The sequence below is a fragment of the Panthera pardus genome, unplaced genomic scaffold (genome assembly GCF_024362965.1).
Source record: "Panthera pardus isolate Hobbes unplaced genomic scaffold, ASM2436296v1 HiC_scaffold_13, whole genome shotgun sequence".
NCBI lineage: Eukaryota > Metazoa > Chordata > Mammalia > Carnivora > Felidae > Panthera > Panthera pardus.
In genome coordinates this window covers 136754321-136775276 of record NW_026526688.1, presented here as the reverse complement: position 1 = coordinate 136775276, position 20956 = coordinate 136754321, and the positions used below count along the sequence as shown (strand labels likewise).

General features: G+C 34.1%; 1 protein-coding gene across 10 annotated transcripts in view; it reads right to left on the bottom strand.

Annotated features, from left to right (window-relative positions):
- The window catches only part of HELQ (helicase, POLQ like), a 42180-nt gene that overhangs the window by 8426 nt on the left and 12798 nt on the right, over positions 1-20956 (bottom strand). For all 10 annotated transcript variants that reach the window (XR_008421739.1, XR_008421740.1, XR_008421741.1 and 7 more), the window contains 7 exons: positions 19688-19833; positions 17135-17374; positions 12859-13000; positions 12312-12416; positions 6011-6233; positions 4347-4504; positions 3031-3129 (listed from right to left, as the gene is read on the bottom strand). Coding sequence is in view for 7 of the 10 variants with exons in the window: in XM_019465521.2 (XP_019321066.2) it covers positions 3031-3129; positions 4347-4504; positions 6011-6233; positions 12312-12416; positions 12859-13000; positions 17135-17374; positions 19688-19833 (1113 nt within the window). In the remaining 3 variants the exon portion in view is untranslated. The remainder of the gene's footprint in view (positions 1-3030; positions 3130-4346; positions 4505-6010; positions 6234-12311; positions 12417-12858; positions 13001-17134; positions 17375-19687; positions 19834-20956) is intronic.

Here is a 20956-nt window from a genome sequence, read left to right as displayed (position 1 = left end):
GTCGGTTGAGCGTCCGACTTCGGCTCAGGTCACGATCTCACGGTCCGTGAGTTCGAGCCCCGCGTCGGGCTCTGGGCTGACGGCTCAGAGCCTGGAGCCTGCTTCCGATTCTGTGTCTTCCTCTCTCTCTGCCCCTCCCCTGTTCATGCTCTGTCTCTCTCTGTCTCAAAAATAAATAAACGTTAAAAAAAAAAAAAAAAAAGGTATGTTAATAAGTTGCCCACATTGTAAACTAAGAGTAAATGTTGGATTCTATGATTTCCACATGGTTATGATAATTAATGTTTCCAAAGTTAAAACACTGGCAGAGAAAAACGCCTCCTATAGTTGACAATTTGTGTACCTGCTTTTGCCTATGGTGTCTAGGGACCAGTTCATGTGTAAAGTATTTCATAGTCAATATCAAGCTACCTTAGAAACTGAGTAGCTCATGCTTAAAATCAGAGTAAAGAAAGGATGAACTTGAGAGAGAAAAAGTCAGTATAAAATATAAAATGATATCCTCTATGATAAAAGAATGTTTGGGATGAGAATTTAGGGTGGCATATCGAAGGCTGCATGAATTACAGATTCTGCATGTTGATAGTGGATCACCTTTTAAAAAGCATTAAGCTGAAAAATCATGATAGCTGAATTGCCAGTAGGGAGAGATTGCTTTTTAATTTCCAATTTTAGTGCACCTTCATTATTAACTATAATTTGAGTCAAAGTAGATTTTGCTTAGAATGGATTTTCTAAGCCAAGAAAAGTGATATAATTATATTACACGGTAAGATAAGATGTTTTATGCCAATTTCAAGATCTTTTACAAGAAATGTGTAAAGAAAAGTGGAGATGTCATTTTCAATGTGGAGAAATAAAGTCGATTTTAAGTAAATATGTTCTCTAGAATTTAAATCAACTGAACATTTATTGACTATGTTTCATTAAAATGCAACAAAAATAAATTCTGATTTAAGTTTTAAAAGATGTATTATTCTAATAGGATTTTGTAAATGTTTATTATTTGGTAATGAGTTCTAAATTAATATGATTTTGTTTTCATTTTATATTTTAAAGTTGGATATAAAAGGTTTGTTTTAAGAAATATTTTTATTTAACATTTTAAACATTTAAAACAATGTAGCTATTTCTGAGGTAAAAGACCCAATCAAAATACTGGGATAACATGAACACTGAAACATATATTTATTTGGGATTTTTCTTGTTTCTTGAATAGGCCTGGATTGCAATGTATTTTCCTCTCAGGACTGCCTTCGCTGCATCCCAAAGTGTTTGGATTGTTGTATTTTCATTTTCGTTTGTTTCCATATATTTTTTAATTTCTTCTCTAATTGCCTGGTTGACCCACTCATTCTTTGGTAGGGTGTTCTTTAACCTCCATGCTTTTGGAGGTTTTCCAGACTTTTTCCTGTGGTTGATTTCAAGCTTCATAGCATTGTGGTCTGAAAGTATGCATGGTATGATTTTAATTCTTGTATACTTATGAAGGGCTGTTTTGTGACCCAGTATATGATCTATCTTGGAGAATGTTCCATGTGCACTCGAGAAGAAAGTATATTCTGTTGCTTTGGGATGCAGAGTTCTAAATATATCTGTCACGTCCATCTGATCCAATGTGTCATTCAGGGCCCTTGTTTCTTTATTGACCATGTGTCTAGATGATCTATCCATCTCTGTAAGTGGAGTGTTAAAGTCCCCTGCAATTACCACATTCTTATCAATAAGGTTGCTTATGTTTATGAGTTATTGTTTTATATATTTGGGGGCTCCGGTATTCGGCGCATAGACATTTATAATTGTTAGCTCTTCCTGGTGGATAGACCCTGTAATTATTATATAATGCCCTTCTTCATCTCTTGTTACAGCCTTTAATTTAAAGTCTAGTTTGTCTGATATAAGTATGGCTACTCCAGCTTTCTTTTGGCTTCCAGTAGCATGATAAATAGTTCTCCATCCCCTGAAACATATATTTATAATTTTATGATATAGCAGTACCTGAGACAGGGCATCAGTTAATTCAAATGTAAGTGAACACCACTTTCACTTTGCAAAATATAATTAGTAATATTTATGTAAATTCAAAGATATAGGGGGAAATGGTAGGTAAGATAATTAGATTTCAATAAAGATTGGATTACCAGAAAAAATGAAAAATGAAAAAAAGTATATTATACGGTGGAAAATGATATTAACTTAAGGAATTTGAAGGTATATTTGCCAGAGAATCATTTCCATTCCTCTTAAAGTTAGTGTATTAGACACTTGCTTCATATGTGTTGACTAAACTTCAAAACCCCAAAATATAAGATATTGCACAAAAAGTATTAACTTATCCACTTCAACCTTCTACAGAAGATACTTCAAGTACTAGACTGGGAGTTCTTCAAGGACAACAAACAACAATAACAAAAACCTCAAACCCATCCTGTCTTAGAAGCCCTGACACCAAGCAGAAGGCCTAATAAAAAGTTTCTAGGGGTGTATAAAAAAAAAAAAAGTTTCTAGAGGGGCACGTGGCTGGCTCAGTCAGTAGAGTGTTTGATTCTTGATCTCGGGGTTGTTGAGTTTGAGCCCCATGCTAGGCGTAGAGATTATTTAAAAAAAAAAAAAAAGCTTCTAGAAAATACCTTTTTCTCCCTTGAACTGAACTTATTTCAGGATTATATACTATGATGAAAACATTTTATAAGTATTTTACAATTTTTATAATGTAAGGCATCAGTAGCTTAAGAAAAATAAGGCTTACTTTCTCCTATGACAAGAAGCTTATATGTGCATGACAGTGTTTCAGAAATACAAAGGTACACCCACAAAAAAAGAACATCACATCATCCAAAAATAAATACTATTTTTAAAAAATGCCCAAATTTCTGGTCCTGAGAATGTTTTAAAAAATAAACTGGGAATTATATTAACTTAAAGAAAAAAAACATGAAACAAAAAGATCAAATCAACAAAAGAGATGATATAACAGCATTAATTTTGTTAAATCAACTTATTTAGGAAGAGAAAAAAAAACTATGGTACCTTCCTTATAGCTTGACCTGATGCTTTCTTCCCAATAAAGTTTTCAGAGACTCCAAGAAGAGCAGCTACATTTTGTTCTGCTGGACTGAGCTGGCTAAACTACATTAAAAAAGAGTAAACATAGAGAAAAATCAAACTGTAACTTTTAAAAATCCACCATTTGAACCAAATCCAGTACTTCCTGTGATATTACATTGTCATGGTTTTAAAGGATAGGAAGAAACGACACAAATTTTATTAACACATATTTCAAGCTCAAAAAACGTTATTAAAATATAACATATATTAGTAGAACATTTGAAGACAGAGTCACAAGCACTATGACCATGGACTACGGTTTCCATGGACTATGTGGTTATGTTTAATACTGAGATGTTTGGGGGAGAGAGAGAAGAGAGTTAAGCTTTTGAAAGTAAATGCATTGTATAGTACCACTTAAAAAAACTTAGTTACAGGATGCATGGGTGGTTCAGTGGCTTAAGTGCCAGACTCTTGATTTTGGCTCAGGTCAGGATCTCATGGTTTGGGAGATTGAGCCCCACGTCCGGCTCTGTGCTGACAGCGAGAGGCCTGCTTGTGAGTCTCTTTCTCCCTGTCTCTCTGCCCCTCCCCTGCTCATGAGCGTGTGCCCTCACTCTCTCAAAATAAGTAAACATCAAAAAAAACCAAACAAACAAACAAACAAAAAACCACAACTTAGTTACAATTTAAAAATATGACATTAAAAAGAAAGTTAATTTCCTGCAATTAAAAGCCACATACTGCCTCTGCCTCATACATGTTCATGTCTCTGCCCTGTTATAGTAGAATCGTAACAAACCATACTCGACCACCTGGTTTTGTGACAAGCAGGATCAGTTCCACCTTGCTATTGGTGATAAAACTGACATTCCTTCTCAGGTGTTAACATCACTGGACCCATCATGCTTGGCTCTGATAGAGCTGTCATATAATTAAACTCTCAAAAAACAACTTTCACAATTTTCTTCACATTCTAGGCATTATAAAATGGAGTGGTCACCAAATCATAACGATAACTATCTTTGGGGAATGGGACCAGGGATGATCTTCTTTTCTTTTTTGGACGTTTCTTTATTTTTTCTATAATGAACATGTTCATATTTAACAGAAAAGTACTATTTAAGTTAAATAAACCAAAAATGCTATGGCCATATTACTATTTTAAAAACTGAAACATGAAAGGCCCAATTTCATATATATTTTAGCAGAGAAAAAAAAGTGAATAATCACTTAACAAAAATTACATCGTCATTAATAAATAAAATAGTCTATATTGAAGAACCTTGTATTCTCACCTGCCTGAAGTATATCATCCAGTCTGGGTCACACTGAGAAGCCATATCATAGGGAGTTGTTAGGTAAATTAGGTGAAGAAGGCTTTCCAGTACAAGTCCTTCGAGACCTTTCTTCAAGTCTCTGTAGAGAACGTCACAATAAGCCAAATCTATAGTTCCTAAAAGAAAGATACACACATTTATATCTCATTGCCAAAGAGGAAAAAGGTAAATTTTAAAAAGGTCTTATTTAGAAGTTACCTAAATGTAGCAAAACGTCTTTAAAATCTCTTTAAAAAATGTTTTTTGAGTCCAGTATAGTAACTGTGTTATATTAGTTTCAGGGGTACAATGTAGTGATTCAACAATTCTATATATTACTCGGTGTTCATCATGATGAGTGTACTCTTAATCCCCTTCACCTGTTTCACCCATCTGCCCCACCAAAACCGCTTCTTAACTAATTCAGCACATTTGGAGGTCATTTTGATTGTATATACCAACATTTAACAAGTACATACCAACTACTCTGTTTTTGGAAATCTAACCCAGAGAAACATTTCCACACATACCAAAAATACATACATGGAAATGCACACTGCAGCTTTGTTTATAATTGAGAAAAATAAAAAACAGTGCAAATGTCCGTCAACAGGAGAATGGCTAATTAAATTACAGAATTCACAGTATGAATGATTACAGTAGAAAAAGAAAAATGAGGTATATTTAAAGGGACTGACATGTTAAGATTCTCCTAATATTTTAAGTGAGAAAAGCAATTGCCAAAAAATGCTTCCAGCTATGATTTCATTCTTAAAAATAAAATATAAAATAATATGTAAATTATATGCATAAACAGATACATAAAATAATCTATACACATGTACACACACACACACACACACATATATACACATACACATATTAATCTATATATAAGATAATACATGGAAGGATACACATCAAATTATTAACAGTGGTTGCCCCTGGGAGAGTGGAAATGGGTCAGGAGAATGGGATTTTCCTTTACATAATTCTAAGTTCTAAGGATTTTTTTAAACAATAGAAATGTATTATTTTTCATTAAGTAAATTATGATGTAGCCATTAAGAAAAAACTATTCACTGTCATACCATGGAATAATTTCCAAGATATTATATTAAGCAAAAAAAGCAAATTCTGGAATACAAATGATTGTTTATTTAAAAGCAAAAGCTTAAGAAAATCTTAAATTTGTATATATGTATATATTATGTTTTGAAATGAAATGTACAGAAAATGTCTGAAAAGACATACACCAAATTGCTATTCTTGGTAGGATATTCAGATTTGTATGATTGCTAGGGGAGAGGGGTATGAAAGGGGGATGACCATCTTTTCCCTCAAATACTTCTGCAGTACCCTAAATTACTTGTAATTCAACTTTTTATTTACTAAAAAAACTTTTTTTAAAAGTCAGCTCTACCTGCAAGAACTCATGACCCCAAGATCAAGAGTCGCATGTTCTACCAACTGAGCCAGACAGGCTCCCATATTTTTCAACTTTTAAAAGCTAAAGTAGTTTGACAGTTTATAAACTTAATGTTATTAATATGAACTTACAATTCCAATTTAAAGAAACAGAATGATGTAATTTCTATTTTTTTTCCCAGCACATTTCGTCAGAAAGTTAGGGAAACTCTTACCCTTAAAAGAAGCTCGTCCCAGTTTTGTAATATGAAAACTATGTTGGAACTCTTCTTCAGACTTATCCGTAGTGTCTTTTTGTAGGAGTCCTTTTTCTGTCAGGTATCTAAGTGATTCCACAGTTATTTCCCACAGGCTTTTTCCTTTCAACAAAATTTTTTGCTGAACACCAAAAAATGTACCATTCATAAAGTGATAGATGTCATCAAGATTTGTTGCAATCTGAAACAATTCAGGACATCATTGGGACATTGTCCTTAATTCAAGGCATCATTTTGAATGCATGTTAATCTCCATACCTCAAAATTATTGAAATAAATTATATAAAGTCAACATACTTACATATATAAAGATAATTTTATAGTGGGATTTTTAAATTAACATGAAACAAGTTAAAGAAGTATCATATTCATACTTTTTATGAAAATCTACAGTTTTCATTAAAAAACTGCTCAGATTTTTGAATAATTTTTCACAGTAATCTCCAAAGCTGTGCTCTCTGTTTACTCTCCAGCCAATTATCCCAAATTCCCACTCAACCTCCTTCAGAAATCCCTTCACCTCTTCCTTTCAAGCCACCTGTGAAAGCATTCTTTAGCAATAAAAATTGTATTAACACACACACACACACACACACACACACACACACACACACACACACGTAAAACACAACTGAAAGTCTCCTCTGAAACAGGATCAGGCAATACTTCCAACATATCACCTAAAAATAAACAGTTTTCTCTTTTTGTCTCTCTTACCCCTGCTCTTTTGCTGCCTGTCTCTCCTCCCCCTTGTAGTCACTATTTAAAATCTATAATGGCAATTATAAGTAATACTTAACCCTCCATTTGGTATTCAGATGTAGAGCTGATGCTAAATTAGAATAATATTATATTAGCCAATTTCAATGAAATCAGCATATTATACTAAAATATAGTCAATCAATAAGCATATTTTTCTCACAATTCTGGTGATAGTTTCAATTGGAAAACTTTAGTTATTTCATAGTAAACCAATATGAGGGTTAACAAAAAAATATGAGGCACAGACATTTCCTATTGCTTTTCTTCCTTTTAATAAAACTCATTCTTTTTTTTTTAAACATTTATTTATTTGGGAGGGGGCAGAAAGAGAGGGAGAAAGATAATCCCAAGCAGGCTCTGTACTGTCAGTGCAGAGCCCAATGGGGGGCTTGAACCCACAGACCATGAGATCATGACCTGAGCCAAAATGAAGAGTCTGACGCCCAACCGACTGAGGCACCCAACCACCCCTTAATAAAATTCATTCTTAATATAGTATTCAATTAAGCCAAAACTGCAGTTTTAAGATATTCAAAACTGATACTCAGTTTGTAGATTATTACTTAATTCAAAGGTATGCAGGAATCAGAGATAAAACATACTGTGATATGGCTGTGATAAATAAATGATACCTAGAGGCTCCCTGAATGCGATGGCCCAACCACTGTTATGTCGTCTCATTAATTCCTGGAGTTTCCTTCTCTTCCACTAAAGCATGGATCTAGTCTCTCCAGGGCTGCTCATCTGTACCTTCCTGTACCTGCTGCCCAAGCCACAGACCTTGCCCTTCTTGCCTCTCACCCCTCTTCTACCTGGTTGTTCCTGTCCAGAGGACTTGATTTCTGCTTCAATTCCAACTCTAAAGGTTTTCCTGTTCTCTGCCTTCTTTCACAACTGGAGCCCTGTTGTGAACCCCTTCCCCAAGGTGTAAGGACCCCTGATGACCTGTCCCTCTCACGACTGGGTCCAGTTTCTTGAGTTCTGCCTCTTATGGGCAGGCGTGGAACAACAGCTGCCTACCTGCTAGTCTCCTGAACCAACTGCTGCCTGGACTTCTTGCTGCTGTACTCCAGCTGTTAAAACAGAATTTAAACGCAACTGTTGTTCCTGGTAGATCTTGCATTGCCAGGCCCATAAAACCACACCCTTGTGGCCAAGTCAGGTCTCCCAGTCTCCCTGTTACCTGAGTGTGCTTGTCTTAAGTGAAGTCCCAACTCCCTCCCAATTTCACTGCTTTTTGCTGAGTCCTAACTCATATACGTATTTGTCAGGGTATGTATTATGAATATTTCCTCCATTCTTTTCATTTTTTAGCAGTGTCTTTTGAAGATAATTTAAAAAATTATGATGAAGTCTATTTCATTCATTTTTTTCTCTTCATGGTTTATGTTTTTTGTTTCCTCATAAGAAATCTTAACCCAAGGTAACAAACAAACAATTTACTCCTATATGTTCTTCTAGGAGTTATATTTTAGCTTTTATTTAGGTCTATGATCCACTTTGAGTTCATTATTTTGGACAAAATTAGAGTGAGGTAAGAGTAAAGGTTATTTTGTTGTTGTTGTTCTATGCAGATATCTTGTCAGTACAGCACCATTTGTTGAAAAAAAAACTATCCTTTGTCCATTTAAATATCTTGGCACCTTTTGTTAAAAACTGATCATATATGAGGAATGCCTGGCTGGCTCCGTTGGTAGAGCATCGACTCTTGATCTTGAGGTCCTGAGTTCAAGTCCCAGTTGGGTATAGAAATTACTTAAAAAAAAAATTTGATCATATATGTGTGGGCCTAATTCTGGACTTACTAGTCTATTGTTCTATATGATCCTTGCACCAATATCACACTGTCTTGATTACTGAAGCTTTATAGTAAATCTTGAAGTAGTATGAACACTTGTTTTTTCACAAAATTAAATTTTGGCTATTCCACTCCTTGCATTCCCAAATAAATTCTATCAGCCTTCAATTTCCACAAACAAGCTTGTTGAGATTTTGACTGGGATTGCACTAAATTTATAGACTTTGGGATGTAACATCTGATCAAAACTGAAAATTCCAATTCTTGAATATGGTACCTCTCTCTATTTATTTAGGTCTTGTTTAATTTCTCTCAGCAGTTTTACAGTTTTGAGTATATAGGTCTCACACACAGTAGTTAAATTTATCCCTAAGTGTTGCATGTTTTGGATGCTGTTGTAAATGGAGTTGTTTTTCCAATTATTTGTAGTGAGTATACAGATACGATTGAGTTTTGTACACTGACTTTGTATCCTATGACACTGCTGACTACACTCTAGCTTTTTTTGTACATTCCTTTGGGTTTTTCTTGAACCTACTATCAGCAAATAAGACAGTTTTACTTCTTGCTTTCTAATCTATGTACCCTTGTGTTTCTTCCTGTCTTGTACTGGCTATGATTTCTGATATATCCTGAAAAGCAGTGTGAAAGTAGACCTTTTTTTTTTTCTTTTCTGATCTTAGAGGGAAAAATATGTAGTCTTTCACCATTAAGTGTGACGTTACCAGCAGTGGTTTTTTTTTGTTGTTGTTGTTTTGTTTTGTTTTTAAATAAACACCCTTTATTGAGTTGATGATGTTCTCTTCTAATTTGCTGAGTTTTTATCATGAGTGGGTGTTGAATTCTGTCAAAAAAGTAATAACATTGAATTTTGAATGTTAAACAACTTTGCAATACTGGAATAAACTCTGATTGTGTTGCTGTATTACTAATACTTTGATAAGGATTTTTATTATCTATTTTTACTATAGATATGTAGTTTTCTCTTCTTGTAATATCTTTGTCTGGTTTTGGTATCAGGGTAATGCTGATCTCAAAAGATGAGATGAGCAGTGTTCCCTCTTCCTCTACTTTCTGGAAGAATATATGTATGATTGGTATTATTTCTTCCTTAAATGTTTGATAGAGTTTACCAGTGAAGTCAGTTGAGCCTGGAATTTTCTTTGTGGTAAGTTTTAAGTTGTAAATTCAATTTCTTTAATAGATATAGGACTATTTAGACTTTCTGCTGCTACTTCAGTCAATTTCAAAAATTGTGTCTTCCAAGAATTTTCCCATTTCATTTAAATAATTGAACTCATTTTTCAGCATTCAAGGATACAATTATTTCAGGATTATTCATTACTATTCTTTTAATATCTCTAGGATCTTTAGTGATGACCCTCCTTTCATTACTGATATTGGTAATTTATGTGTTCTCTCTTTTCCCTCTGTTATCAAATCAGTCAATAATCTTACTCATCGTTTCAGAGAGCTAGCTTGTGTTTTCATTATTTTTATTCTCTAGTTTGTCTATTTTTTATTTCATTTTTGCTTTTACTAATTATTTCCTTCTTTCTACTTGGGCTTTTTTCCCCCCACGTTCCTAAAGTAAAACTTAGAACCTGAATTTAGATTTTTCTTATATTCTAATAAGCATCTAAAGTTATAAATGTCCTTTTCAGCACTTCTTTGGCTTCATGCCACTAATTTTGGTATATCTGTTTCCATTTTCATTCCATCGTAAATATTTTCTAATTTCCCTTGGAATTTCTACTTTGACCACTGGTCAAGTGTGCTATTTAATCTCCAAATATTTAGGAAATTCCCTGTTATCCTTCTATTATTGCTGGTATACTATAATTGCTTTCATTAGACACAATACTATATTGGATTTCAATCCTTTTAAATGTATTGAGACTTGTCTATGATCTCAGAATATGGTCTACATTGGTGAAATATTTCCCATGCACTTGAGAAATATTTCACACACACACACACACACACACACAATGGTACACTGGAAAGAGTACAGGCCAGCATGGCAGGAAACTAAATTATAGTCCCATCTAAACCATAATTCACTGAATGATCTTAGACTACTCACCAGTTTTCTGAGTCTGTTACCTTATCTAATATATAAATGGAATAAGACTTGATGATCTTTATGATCTCTTCCTCCTTTACTAATTCCTTAGCAACCTCCCTATTGTAAGGATTTATTACATTATACATGGATTACTACAATTACTTTTAAACAAGTCTTGCAATACTTCTGCATGCTATTATCCCCATTTTACAGATAAGGCAACTGAGCGAGGTTTACGAGAGAGCTGATACCTTACCCAGGGTAATAAGAGACAGAGTTGGGACTGGGACACAGGTATGTGTGATATCAGAGTTCTTGCTCTCAACCACCACACTTTACTAATGCTCCACTGATATGTGACAGTGTCACAACTCTTTAGGCTACTATTTAAGCATGCTCTCATATCCTCCCCAATTTATAGCACACAATCTGGCCCAACTTTTCCCACCCAACCTTCACCTCTTCAGGATCTGTAGGCCTTCTCTAGAGCTACAGAATCTAGTCTGTTGACTGATACCCCACATCATCTTTAGCTTTCTCATCATTCATTCTATGTCAAGTACCTGGAATGGCTTATTCTTTCCCTCTGCTTGTCTACAACTTCTACAACTTCTTCTTTTTTTTTGAGAGAGAGAGAGCATGCGAGCAGGGGAGGAGCAGAGAGAGGGAGAGGAGAGAGGGAGAAAGTCTTAAGCAGGCTCCATGGTCAATGTGGAGCTTGATGTGGGGTTTGTGGGGCTTGTGGGGCTCAATCTCAGGACTGTGAGATCATGAGCTGAGCTAAAATTAAGAGTTGGATGCTTAGCCAACTGAGCCACCTAGGTGCCCTGACAACTTCTATCTCCTTCACTACCTAGCACTGATTTCTTTTCTTCCTTATAACCTTTCACTATTCTGAACTGCTAAGGGATATTATAATATTCCACTATTCATCTATAAGGTAATCAAAACTTATGGGTTTTTTTTTTATTAATTATCTTTTGTATGTTCACCCAAACTGTTTGGGCTAATAAAGATATACTGCATGATAGGTTAAGACCACTGGTTTTGTAGTTGAACAAAGCTGAATTCAAACCCTGGCTTTGCCTCTTTATGGCCATGTGCCCTTAGACACAAAGTTAAAATTTACTTACAAATAACCCTAAAAAAGAATTTTAACTCAAGAGTAACCCTAAAAGAGAGCTAATCTCTAAGAAAAGGAGTGTTTTCCTAGTGTGCCTTTTCTTTTTAAATTTGTTGTCTGATAAAGGCTATACTGATCTCACAAATGTTTATAATATCCTAGAATGATCACAGGACAACAGGTGAACCTTATTCCTCACAAAGGCAGAGATGATGGATTACCCCACATCAGGACCCATGTCTTTATGGCTTCTTATAATCCCCAGAGTCTCCAAAAAGTCTCTCACTTGTAATGATGCCCAGTTATGATTTGTTGATTTTTCATATTTCATACAACTCAAAGCATTAAAAATGCACATATAAATCTAGATTCAGATTTAGCATGTCAGGCTGTTCTTTTCCACATTAGATTAGAGGTTAGCATTTTTTTCTACTTTACAGTTCTCATAACTTTTAAATCTCTATTATCTCACATAACAGTAATAAGATTTAAAAATATTGAAAAATACCTTCAAACCAATTAAAGAGAGAAACAAAGTTTGGATTCCCTTAGTGAATTCTTGAACAAGATGGCTATAACAGTTTTCCAATGGTCTGCTTATTAACTCCAATACCTACAAAAGTTAAAGCAATATTATGTTTTGTGTTATTATAAAAAAATAAAGTGTTCTACATAAAATTTTCTATTTTGCATAGATCTGGTAGAAGTAGGGGGAATTTAAAGACATAAAAACAAACAAATAAGAATTTAGCAGGTGTTTTCATGAAAATGGAAGAAAGATAAATAGGAAAAATACTTTTTATTGCTTGTCTGAAATACAAAAGTATTCAAACTACTTGTTCTAGTTCTTAATCATAGAGGAGAAAGAAACACTATTTAAATAAATATTAATAAATTTTAATATTTTATAATATATTAATATTTGATATAATATTTAATATTATAAATATTAATAAAATTAATACATTTTAAAGGATGATATATATCATAAAAGAGCTACAACCAAAGACCAAAATGAGACAAAATGATTAACCACCAACTGGATTGATTATTACCTGTTGCTTGTCTTTTTCTTGCAGTATAAGGATACTCTCCCCAATAGAATCTATCCCAGCACGGCCAGCTCGGCCAATCATCTGTTTATATTGGTTCCTCTTTAAAAACTCCTTGGCAACATAGGGAGCTCTTAAAATAACTCTATGGAATTGATAATATTAATTAAAAGTGATACTCCATCTATGATAATAGCATCTATCTTTTAAATTCTGTATTATTTATCTGGTATTAAATTTAATGACATGTTAACTCAAACTAATAAGTGACTACTATTTACCAAGAACCTGTGATGCCTTAGATTCTTTATGTACATTATCAGTTAATTCTTACAAAATTATTGGTAATAATATTCTTTATTATTTTATTTTATCTTATTTTTTTACAAAGGAGCTAACTGAAACACAGACAAGCTAAGTGGATTACCTCAACCCACAAAACTAGTAATTACCAGAACTATGGTCTGAACATGTTGGCCTAGCTACAAAGCTTATGATCGTCACTAGAACAACAGTCTCCAAAGATTTTTGATTCTATACTTCATAAATGAAAAATCTGACCATGCACTATGAACATATGCCTGCTTATGTATGTATGTTTGTATGTATGTATGTATGTATGTATATATTTATATTACTGTCAACTATATAAAATTACAAGTTTCAACCATTTTTGATGTACAAACATGGTACTTTCAATCCTGCTCATGTATATAAAAGTCTGTAGCTAGTTTTCCTGCTCAAAAGTGAGAGGAAATCTGTCATTTATCTACTAACCAACCTACTCTTTTATTTATAAATCTCTATGGACAGCCAAGATTATAAACACTTGAAGAAAACTAAGGACATTAAAAAAAAAAAACAACACAAGAATATGCAGAAACAGGGAACAGAAAGAATTTTTAAAAATTCTAATCAGTATTCACAGAAAATTCTAGAGGGTATTATATTCACAATATGAGAACAGACTATTACAAATGAAGAGCAATAAGAGAAGATAGTTCTTGGAAATTAAGAAAAATTTTAAATTCATTAAAAAATTCAAAGACGGACTTAATAATGAATGAACACAGTTAATGGGATACAATAAAAAACTGATCTTGTCACATAGAAGTAAAGTTGAAGAAATCACATAGCTCATATAGACTGAAAACTGTGTAAGAAAACTTGAGAGATTTGAAAGCCCAATCTACCAGGCTTCAACCCTGTCCAAGGGAAGTTACAAAAACAGAGAACAGAGATAATGGGAAAAAAGAAAAAGCCAAACAAAAAGTAAGATGAAGGCATAAAACTTTTTTGGGGGGGGGGGGAAGGGGGGAGAGGGTGCAAGTGAGGCAGGGGCAGAGAGAGAGAGAATCCCACGAGGGGCAGAGAGAAAGAGAGAGAGAGAGAAGCGGGGCTCACCCGGGGCTCCTGTTTCTGTTTTTTTTTTTTTTTAATTTGAATGGGGCTCTTGCTCACCTGATACAGCACGCATGCTCACCCAAAGCAGGGCATGAGCTCACCCGATGTGGGACTCGAACTCACCAACTGTGAGATCATGACCTGAGTCAAAGTCAGATGCTTAACGACTGAGCCACCAGGTGCCAGAGGCATAAAAGGCATAAAACTTTAGATTGAAAGCATTTTCCCAAGTGTAAGACGTATGAATAAAAAGTAGCTAAACTTGGATAGTTGGGATTAAGAATTAAATTTCCAGGGTTTCAAACCTTGGTTTTTGAAACTCATTTGTTGGTATGAAGTTGGGTACATTATTTAATTGTTCAGTGTCTCAGCTTTCTGTTCTATAAAATGTGGACAATAAAATATAACCTTCTTCACAGAGTTGTCATGAAGCTCTATTAAGTCAATGCATGTAAAGCTGTTATGACACAGGGGAGGGAGTGTAATAGCTGCAATTATAATTATACACTATGATGAAATTTTAAGGTAACAGAGAAAAATCTAAGTTTCTGGAGAGGAAAAAACAAACCTATGCAAAAACAAAAATGGGCAACAGTGGCTCCTAAAAGACATGGAACAATACTACAAAGTCCCCAAAGGGAAAAAATTGAAACTAGAATTCTTTTCCTAGCAAGATGTTCAAGTGTGAAGCTAAAATAAAAATACCTTCAGCTATAAAAAGACTCAAAAATTTCTACCCCCCAATCTAGCATTTAAAAAATAATTGCTCAGCAGTCAGAGAAAGACAAATATCATATGACTTCACTCATATGAGGACTTTAAGACACAGGACAGATGAACATAAGGGAAGGGAAGCAAAAATAATATAAAAACATAGAGGGGGACAAAACATAAGAGACTATTAAGTATGGAGAACAAACAGAGGGTTACTGGAGGGGTTGTGGGACAGGCGATGGGCTACATGGGTGAGGGGCATTAGGGAATCTACTCCTGAAATCATTGTTGCACTATATGCTAACTAATTTGGATGTAAATTTAAAAAATAAAATTGAAAAACGAAGAAGATGAGAAGTCTGCCTGTAAGGAAAAATAAAAGAATGAAAGTAAAAGACAAGAAAGAAAGAAAGAAAGAAAGAAAGAAAGAAAGAAAGAAAGAAAGAAAGAAAGGAAGAAAAAGAAAGAAAAAGAAAGAAAAATTACTCAGGAGGTGCCTGGGTGACTCAGTCAGTTAAGCATCCGACTTCGGCTCAGGTCACAATCTCATGGTTCATGAGTTTGAGCCCCTGCATCAGGCAGTGTGCTGACAGCTCAGAGTTTGGAGCCTGCTTTGGATTCTGTGTTTCCCTATCTCTCTGCTCCTCCCTAACTCACGTGTGTGCATGTGGATGTGCTCTCTCTTTCTCTCTCTCTCTCCCAAAAATAAATAAACATTAAAAAAAATATTACTCAGGGCACCTAGGTGGCTCAGTAGGTTAAGCATCAGGCTCTTGATTTCAGCTCAGGTCATAAAATCATGGTAGTGAGATTGAGCCCCACTTTGGGCCCAGCACTGACAGCGTGGAGCCTGCTTGGGATTCTCTATCTCTCTCTCTCTCTGCCCCTCCCCTGAACTCTCTCTCTCACTCAAAATAAATAAACTTAAAAAAAAATAACTACTCAATGATGGCAAAATTAAAAGTAAACCACAGAAGGAATATGTGAGTATGAGGTAGTGGTAAACAAAACACAAGTATAATTAATAGGATAGTTTAAATAATGATGGACTATAAGATGAAAGAAAATTAAAAATCTGAAACTAAAACTTTAGGAAGCTGCAACATACATGAGGCAGTATAGGAGAATATACAAATGCTAAGACTTGTTATGTTCAGGAGAGGACAAAGTTATTGATTAAATCTAAAATGGCAGAAAAGCATGTTTGATTATAACTTAAAATTTTAAGAGTAACAACTGGAATAAGAGAAATAGGATATATAATTTCCTTTTTAATTCTCCAATTATCTGAAAAAAGGAAAATTTAATCAGTGACAGAGGTTGAAAATAAAAGAATGGAAAAAGATAAACTCGGCAAAGAAAATGTAGTCCTAGTGTTCAAAGTAAAATCACTCAATGAGAAAAACAAGGACCTATTAATTGATAAAATGTATGATTCAACAATAAGATATTTGAAGTAAATCTTTGTATACTTCAAAAGTTTTGAAATACAAAGTAAAAACTTCTAGCAATGCAAAAAGGAGAAATTGACAACTCTGTAATAACAGTGGGAGACTAACACAGCTCTCTGAAATTGACCGATCAAAGAATCACAAATAGAAAACAGAGGAGCTGGTAACAAGATTAACTGTGGTCTCATGGAGATGTCCAAAACTGCGTACCCAACAGAAAATACATGTATTTGAAAAAATGTCACAAAGTTTAAAGTCACAAATTATAAAGATCATAAATCAATTATACAGGCCTATAGTTTTGGTAGTAACTGAAAAGATAATCAAAGACTTACTCTAAAAAGATACTAGACTCAGAAGTCTTTATGGATGAGTTCTCTAAGCTTTCAACGAAATCCCTATGTTAAATACACTCTTTCAGATCATAAAAATGGTAGAAAGCTTGCCAATTGTTTACAACTAAAAAAATAAACCTTAATGTCAAAACCAGATAGGGAGAGCACCAAAAAAAGGAATTCTAATACCAGGAAATCTACTAAAGTTATTCTTCATCAAAATAAAGGAAATAAACCACACAATTAACTCAGCAAATGAGGAAAAACATTTGATAAATTCTCACCCACTACCGAGAAAGAACAAAACAACAGAACTCCTGGCAAGCTAAGAATTAAAAAGTTTCAAGCCTGGCCAATAGTTTACGTGTGTCTTACCTTCGAGCTGGTAGATTAACGCCTGCTGCGAGGGTGGATGTGCAGGTAAAAAGGCACAGAACTCCCGTGGAATAGGCCTCTTCCAAGAGTTTCCTTTCATCACTTGTTAAACCACTGTGGTGATAAGCAACCCCAAAAGGGATGGTGCGCTTTAAAACAGGACACAAGTTGCCACTGCTGACATTCTTCAAGTTTTTAATCACCTCATGTTTTTCTTCCTCCCTGTGTTTCAGATACTCCCTAGGAAAAACGATCTGTTAGAAATATGAACCCTTGATCTTACGGGAACAAAGTGCCTACTGCTTTAACTTTAGTAGATGCGTGTAAAAGTTCTTTATTAAAAATGATATTGCTTTCCTTAATAGAAGTACATAAGATGTTCTTAGAATTCTGATTCTGAGTTCATCAATTATGAGCCACTCTCAATCTTTTTGTATATCACAGAGTCCTATGAAAATATGATTAAGACTAAGGAAAAAAAACATAAAATAAACATCAAACATAACACTTTGCTTATAAGTTCATGGACTTGCTGAAGTTCATTCCTGTATTGCCTATGAAGGCAGGTTAAGACACTTGCTGTAGATGTTACAATTAGTTTTTTCATTAGAACATACATTTTTATTGGCTTTTTAAAGAAATTTTAAGTCATTTGCTTCTGTGAAGATGGAAACATATTTGTTATCAAATCATATGTACTTATGTAAAACACCAATGGTCTAAACACTAGCATTTTAGAAGCTTCAATAATATCCCACAATGTCTCTGCATCTAAGAGTACCTATTATTTTAAACAGACATAGAGCCAGATTCTACTGCCCAGGGGATTTCATTACACCAGTTTCCCGTGACATTTATGATAAGGAGGCACATAATTAAGATACAAGTGGATATCACAGGACTCTCAAGAAATCACATGTAAAAAGGTTTTTTTTTTCAATGTTTATTTATGTTTGAGAGAGGGAGGTTGCAAGCTGGGGAGGAGCAGAGAGAGAGAGAGGCAGAGGTCAGTCAGCACAGAGCCCGATGCAGGGCTCGAACTCATGAACTGTAAGATCATAACCTGAGCTGAAGTCACACGCTTAATGGACTGAGCCATCCAGACACCCCTCAAGAAATCATGTTTTAAAGATACTCATTTAGAACCCATTTAGCTCTAGATTTACTTTATCTACATATAAATTACAGAATAAAGAAAGTATGCTCAAAACATGATTCACCATTTCTTAATCAAGAGCCACAAAAAGGGGTACTGAACTATACTCAGAACATTCAGCTTATGAAAGCAGCAAGTAATATGCAAAATATATTTTAGAGGAAATTTTCTTTCAGACGATGTTAAGTCCTATCTCTTTTAGAAAGTATGAAGTATCTACTATAATTCATTATTAACTAAGGATTCTAGAAAACCAAATTTTTAAGTGCTTCAGTGTTAAACACCAACATTTATGTCCCCCAAAACCTATTATCACCAAAAGCAAAATAAATCAAGGGTAAAATTAGTAAGTCTCATGTCTCCCAGGAAATGTCAGTCTCTAATAAATTTCCATATCGCTTAGCCGGTGCTATATTCCCTTATTCTATGAAAACAAATGATTTACTGAGACTACCTCAATGATAATTTAATTTCTTTAGATTTTTATAATCAACATCATCATTGTAAAGGCAGACTATTAGTTACCAAAATGGGAAACTCCTTGACTTTATCCTAAACATCTACATCATTGTGGTCAGTAAATTAACTATATTAGACCAATCCATGACAGTAGGACTGGATGGGGAGGTGAGGGTGAATTAGAATCCATAACTGTCTATGAATGGTGATACAGCACCGGCTAAGGGGCCAAAAAGAAGTCTGAAAAATACGATAAAACTACACATGGGACAAAGATACAGAAAAAAACTGAACTGTTCATACTTAAGGTCACTTTATACCCATTGCTATGAGTATAAAAGAGCGAATATTAAAATACTATAAAGTTACAAGTTAATAAATTTCTTAATTACTTACAAAATTCAATTCAAATTCAAATTTATTTACTTTAGTGTAAAGTTTACTAAGAAAACGAAGGCAACAGTATTTAATTAAAGAGAAGGTTAAGTTGAAGATATGATTCATATCCACAGTGATTAGTGCCTGGGCCTGTGACTACCATAGCCAGTGGGTGAACTTGCTGCAGGTTGAACCTGCCTGGAAAGTTTTACAAAATCCTGATACCTGGGCCCCACCTGCAGGGATTCTGATTTTCTGGGATGTAACCTGGGCACTGAGATTTTTAAAAGCCCTTGAGAGGATGCATTTGCAGTCAAGGTTGAGAATCATTGATCTAAAACCATGATATCAGTCAGCATTCTCTTCCATGTAACCTTAGAGTTTTTCTTTGCCTATTTCACATATATGAATCTCACAGTTAAACTTTCTTCAAGGTTAGGACCTTTAAAATCGACTGTAGTTATGATGTTCTACAAGAAATAATCAGTGCTTGTTGAATAAACAGAATATATAGCATGTAAATCATGATAAAACAGAATATTTTTTAAAGATTAACATACTTGCTTAAAAATTTGCATATCATTTCTGCTACGTTTTCACAGTTCTTCTTAGTGGGACAAAAAACTAAGCAGGAATAATTGGGAATAACTTCTGTCACCAATGCTACCAAATGATCAGGATCCATCTTTTTCAGAGTATCAGAATACTGTACAACAAGATGCAGGAACAAGGTAGTTAGCAACCATGAAAACCTGTCATTTTACCAGTGTGCTTTGAAAGGTAAGTAAACCATACTTAATTTTGAAGTTCTCATTTAATAAATCTCATCCTTTAAAAGAAAAGAAGAGACCCAGATTAAATTTTAAAACATTAAGTCCCACTTTTAGGTTATTAGGGCTTTGTTAGGCATATTTAGTTTTAAATTACAAAAATGAAAATAGTAAATGTTTTAATAACCCCACTGCATGTTCAGCTCCACTGGAGCAAAACAAAAAGTCCACAGAGAGAAACACAGATTGAGCCTAATAATGATCAAAGGACCATATAGATAAGACATGCCTTTCACTAACAGTTTTCAAAAACACAGATTCAATCACATTACAGGATATATTTTCAGAAATAAAAAATGTATTCATCAAGTAGACATAAGGAATTCAACATAGAGAAAAATATAAAATTATTTAAAAATCTCACTTCCTTCAACTTTATTAAAAACTAAAATACAGATTTAAAATATATCTTTATGGAATTCTAAACTATTGTAAAATCCCTTTCTTCTCTTTTTAATATACTTTACATAAGTCACAAAACATTAACGTAGTAGACATTAACATTTTATATACAATATCTGAACTACATAGCCCACAAAAGTTTATTCTTGTTTTGTGCTTGTTACTGAATGAATAAACATTTAAGGGAGAGGTCTCCAGATTTTCTTTGTTCATGGAGCCCCAGGGCCAAAAGAAATACCTAACAGTTTTGTTTATTAGGTATTTAGGTGCAAACAACTGAAGTACGTATTTCCTCACAATTTCGTAGCCATTTGAATAAATAATACACATCAGTTGAATGAAAAAGATACTGTTATTTCATTTTTAACCATAATAGCTAACGAACAGGATGTGCGCACAACTGAGCACCCCACAGTCTTCCAAATCTTAGAATCAGATTGGACCTGGCTACTCTTTTTTCTGTCCCACGTTGATTGTCACACAGTATTTGTTTACAGTAACTACAAAAAACAAACAAACAAGACTTCACTAAGATATAATATCATAGAAAGGAATACAGTGTGATCTAATGTTAAAACTGGAAACTACCTCAAAGTT